The 5,074-nt window shown below is 47.0% G+C and overlaps 1 protein-coding gene across 1 annotated transcript; it reads right to left on the reverse strand.

Moving 5' to 3' along the window:
* Positions 1-3,009: 3,009 nt before the first annotated feature.
* Positions 3,010-4,171, reverse strand: LOC123106137 (PRA1 family protein B2). Its single transcript, XM_044528354.1, has one exon. The coding sequence runs from the start codon at positions 4,056-4,058 to the stop codon at positions 3,450-3,452; it is 609 nt and encodes a 202-aa protein (XP_044384289.1). The 5' UTR covers positions 4,059-4,171; the 3' UTR covers positions 3,010-3,449.
* Between the last annotated feature and the right edge of the window lie 903 nt (positions 4,172-5,074).

Here is a 5,074-nt window from a genome sequence, read left to right on the forward strand (position 1 = left end):
AGCCCATGTACAACCCATTACATGCTAAACAAAAATCATCATCATAAAAGAAAATTGCCTAGCAGGCCATCATGGAAGGGAAAGAGACATGTTAATTGCACCACGCGGCCACGACCTGATTACGCACTCCCATATCGCTAATCTTTCCAAGCCGTCGTTGCTATCGAAACTGACACCCGAAGGCTGCTGCGATCGGATCTCTCCATAGAGTCGCCATGGAGAGAAGCGGAGAAGGGAAGGGGTCGCCTGGATACGTAGGTGTCGATCCACGCACATGTTGCCAGTTCCCAGCAGAATGGACGCACAGATGAACAACCACCACACAAGGGGAAAAGGTAATTGATTCTCACATCAGATTAGTTATTTGCTTTAATAATTATAGAAGTACACTTAGACAGATTTAGAAACAATTATAATATTCCTACTTGTGCTTGTGTAAACATGAAGAAGAAGAGAGCAGAATCGATTCATAAATTTCTGATTCTTGTTTTGGCACTGGGTTGAGTCAATGAGGTCCATCTTGCCAATTCCAATAAATAATGGGATTAGGTAATATATTATTTACCCACATTGCACTACTTCAAATTATTATTTCATAAGATTATATGGTGTTTCTAGTGTTGTGAATTTGTTTTGTCATTTGTCAATTTTCAATCAAATTTTGATCATGTGAATGCAATGAATAGACAAAAAAAAATGGTATGTTGACACCATGGCATCTCCATTAGCCTAGACCCTAAATTTCGAAATCCTGGCTCCGTGGAGACTTAGTTCTACAATCCATGGAGACTCTCTTGACGACCAATCGACTTGGTGGCATTTGCAATTGGCAATTGCCGGGACTTTTCACCACCACACCATTTGACCGGAGGACCAGCTACTACTATGCTGTTCACTTCTGGGGCGATGCAAGCAAGAGTTTGCCTGTGATGTATCTTCAGCCACTCAACCGACCATAAACTCCCTCTGTTTGAAAATTCTTGTCTTAGATTTGAATAGATACAAATTTATCTAGTTACGTTTCAGTGTTAGATACATCTATATCTAGACAAATGTAAGACAATTTTTTTGAAACGAAGGTAATACCACATACTTTCCCTAAAATTATTTAATGTAAGATGTTTTTGCAGTTCATTTTGTTAGTAATATATGATTCACCTTCAAGGATGTCCTACTTTATTAACATATGGTCCAAAACTTCCACTTTTGTAAAGTTTCTTGGAGCCTGTGCTTTAATTAGTCGGCTGGAAATCTACTACAGCAGCTCCTCTTCTCTCTCCTTCAGGCGATTCTGAAAGAAAAGAAGGGAAAATGGCCATCTTCTTTCAGTTAAGAGGCGGTCTCTTCGCTCTAAGAGAAACCATATTTTGGTCACACATTTTTGTAGATACTAGATAAACATCAATCACCACAAAACATGGCGCCATGTAAACACTAAACTGTGGAGATAGCACTAAAAGATACATAAAACCCATCATATAGTCGTATCTCTAGGTAACATTGAGGATGCCTTTTAGAAAAGAAGGGTAGCATGGAGAAAACCCGGTTTCAGCCATTGTAGATGCTCTAACTGATCTCACGGGCCTTCTGTTAGACCATTACCGTAGCCATCATTCCATGCGACACATACTTTCCCTAAAATTTGCTTTCAGAGTGATTTAACATGGTTCTTGCCAAAGCCACCACACCTTTCATCAATGGCACAGGGTGACAAGAACACTTGGGATCTGTAGAGGTTAGTAAAAACCCCTCTACTTCTCACTGTGTACATACATGGAGAGACCCTTGGCGATCAATCCACTTGGTGTCATTGCAATTGGCAGCCGCCGATGTTTGTCAACAGAATTTCCAACAGAACATTTGACTCCATGTTGTCCAATTCAAGTTCCTTTGCCGGCAACCGACACTTGGCTGTACCGCATCTACAGCCATTCCTTGAATCAATGACACACACACCACAGGGTTTGTGCAATTGTATGTATTCCGCGAAGAAGGCGCCGTGCACAGGGTGTGTATTTTGTACTCCCTCCGATCCAAAAAAAAGTGATTGTCATGGTTTTAGTTCCAAACTTATCTTGGATCGGAGGGAGTAACTTTGCATGGCTGGTCAGGCACATCCTTGGTGCATCTCCTTGCTTCTGTGCTTTGCTTTGGGTCTCCCTTCCCTTTCTCTTTAGCAAGCTAGCTTGCCTGAACAGTTAACAGCAGCAGCAGCCATGACACCAACAGCCCAACCAACCAACCAAAGGCTAGTAGTAGCAGCACAAGAATGGGGAAAGAAAAGCACTAGCAATTAACCAGACACAACTAAATGGACAGCTAATTGCACTGGGGAGTTGTTTGGTACTGGTACTAGTAGTAGTACATCACAATCACACTCACTCACACTCACATGCTTCTTCTTTCTTTTTCCTTCTGCCAACAAACACCACACCACACACAAGCACATGCCATTAGTTAGTATTTTAGCTCAGCTGGACCGCCTCAGGTACCACCGGCAGCATAGCATAGCAGAGGCAACACCTGGTGAAGGTCTCAACCCTTTCTTTTCTTGCCTTTGCCTCTAGGGTTGCGGTGGCCGTCCACCTAATTAATTCTCCTCCATTTCAGCTTTATTGGTAATACTACTAGTTTTACTACTCTGTTTCTTCTCCAACATGTATGTTAGGCTAGGTTCCTTGTCTTCTTGACTCTTGAACCTCCCTCCCTTCCCAGCTTGTGTCCTTTTTTCTTTTTACTTTTGAAGAATCCCCAACTTGTTCTTGACTTGGTTCTGTTCCAAATGGAAATGCCCTACATTTTAATTTTATGCACATCTCCAAAGTTCCAATCCAAACATCCCATTTCATTCCATCCATAAGTCCCAGAACAACAAGTCTGGCTGGGGCCTCCACTCTGAGATCACAGCAATGCAGATGGATGGATGGATGGATGGATGGATAGAGGAGTTCAATGGAATCTATACTCCTCTCTTTCACAAAGCAATACTACTGGTAACAACAAATGGAGTGACGAGAGAAAAAGAATAACATTATCAGAGGGGCTAAGTGCTAGCTCATAGAAACAAATGCAATGCGATGCGATGCGATGCCACGGTGTTATCTCTGTCTGTCATCACAATCAGAATTACATATAGGAAGGAATGGTCAGATGAGCTGCTCCAGTTGATTCTCTTGTTAGTTGCTAGTTTTGTTCTATGGAGTAACAATGTAGTAGTAGTAGTAGTAGCAGCAGTAGCAGTAAATTTGTGTATACACAAGGAACAGGGGAAGATCCTAATGCTAAGCCATAATTAAGACAAGAAGAGACAACGAATTTCGATTCATTCTGCTGCATCCTAGGTAGTAGTGAGCTCCAAATTTCTCCAAAAAGAATGGAATTTGATCAAGAAATACCAGCACTTTGTCTGTCTAAGGTGTACTTGTATATGGGCGGCGAGATCTTGTTGCCTAGGACTTGGTGGCGGCCGTGGCGGAGCGGCGCGTCGGCCCCGTCTCCATGTCGCCGTCCTCCTTCTTCTCCACCACCACCCCCGTGGCCTCCTCCCCTCCGGCGCTGTCGGCGGAGGCGACGGGCTCGAGGTCGTCGCGGACGCGGAACGCGGCGTGGAGCACGACGACGGGGGCCCCGGCGGCGAGCGCGAAGAGGAGGTTGGGTATGGCATCAGCCGCCGCGAGGTCGGCGACGACGAGGACCACGAAGACGGCGGCGACGAGGCGGCGGTCGAGGAGGCGGCGGAGGAGCGCGGAGTTGGGGAAGGCCCGGAGGAGGCCCCCGTAGAGGAGCAGGCCCTTGGAGGCGGCCATGAGGAAGAGCATGGAGGCGCGGTGGCGGGGCGCGAGGGAGGCGAGCAGCAGCGCCCACTGGATCACGGCGTAGTGGACGCGGAAGGTGCGGAGGTTGCGCACGGCGCGGACCGCCGCGGCCTCGGCGTCGGGCGCCGGGGCGAAGGCCGAGGGGCGGGGCGCGAAGCGGGCGAGCGCGCGGCGGCCGGTGCGGAGGCTCGCGCCGGCCCTGTCCAGCGCGCGGCGGACCGCGCCGGGGCCGTCGGCGGACATGGCGGAGGGGGCCGGCGGGCGCGCGGGCGAGATCCGCGGTTGCCCCTCTCCCTCCTTTTGGCGTGTGGTTTGCTTCTCTCTCACCTTGTCTTCGGTCTGGGTCTGGGTGTGGTCCGCTTTGCCCTTGGATCTAGGCCAAGGCCAACCCTCCCAACCTCAACAAAAATGCAAAATGTGCTGCCAATTCTGTTCTTTTAAGCACAAGAAATTCCAGCCCAACTTTGAAAAATTCGAGTCAAATGCCCTCACAGGCATTTAATTTAGTATTTAATACTCCCTTTGTATCAAAAGATCAGGCGTTTTGGCAGATACAGAGGTAGTACTAGCTAAAGAGCGTTGCTACACGGACGACATTTCACGCACGATGCATAGACGACACTGCATATCCTACCATTCATGCATCAAACCAAAGTGCACAAAGCTGTTGGATTAGGCATCGTGCATGTATCGTCCCAGCATTTGTCGTCTATGAAGTAGTTTCGCTAGCTAAATGCTCGTGTGCTTGCTATAAAAGTTAATTGTTTATTATACTCCCTCCATCCTAAAATTCTTGTCTTAGAATTGTCTAGATACGGATGTACCTAGTACTAAAACGTGACTTGATACATCCGTATTTAGACAAATCTAAGACAAGAATTTTGAGATTGAGGGAGTACATTATCAATTGTTCAAACACTTGTGCCACCATCACCATGATACACGAGTTGGTGTAATTTTTATTTTTTTTGAAAATCTCAAGGTATACCACAAATCGAGACAAATGTATGTCCTTTTACAATATGGATGAAAACCTTGAGAATTCCTAACTTAAGAGGTGAATGCACGAAAACAAAGATAGCATATTGGGGGAGGCTCGACTATAGCTGGCCAAACGGGCCGTGCTAACTGGGCCGGCCCGGTAGCACGCAGGAACGGCACGGCTCAGGCACGGCACGCGGCACGCCATGGGCCGTGCCTGGGCCTAGAGGCTGGGCATGCGGGCCGACACGACAGGGCCCGTTTAACTTTTTTTTTGA

This window comes from Triticum aestivum, chromosome 5A (assembly GCF_018294505.1).
Source record: "Triticum aestivum cultivar Chinese Spring chromosome 5A, IWGSC CS RefSeq v2.1, whole genome shotgun sequence".
NCBI classification, from domain to species: Eukaryota; Viridiplantae; Streptophyta; class Magnoliopsida; order Poales; family Poaceae; genus Triticum; species Triticum aestivum.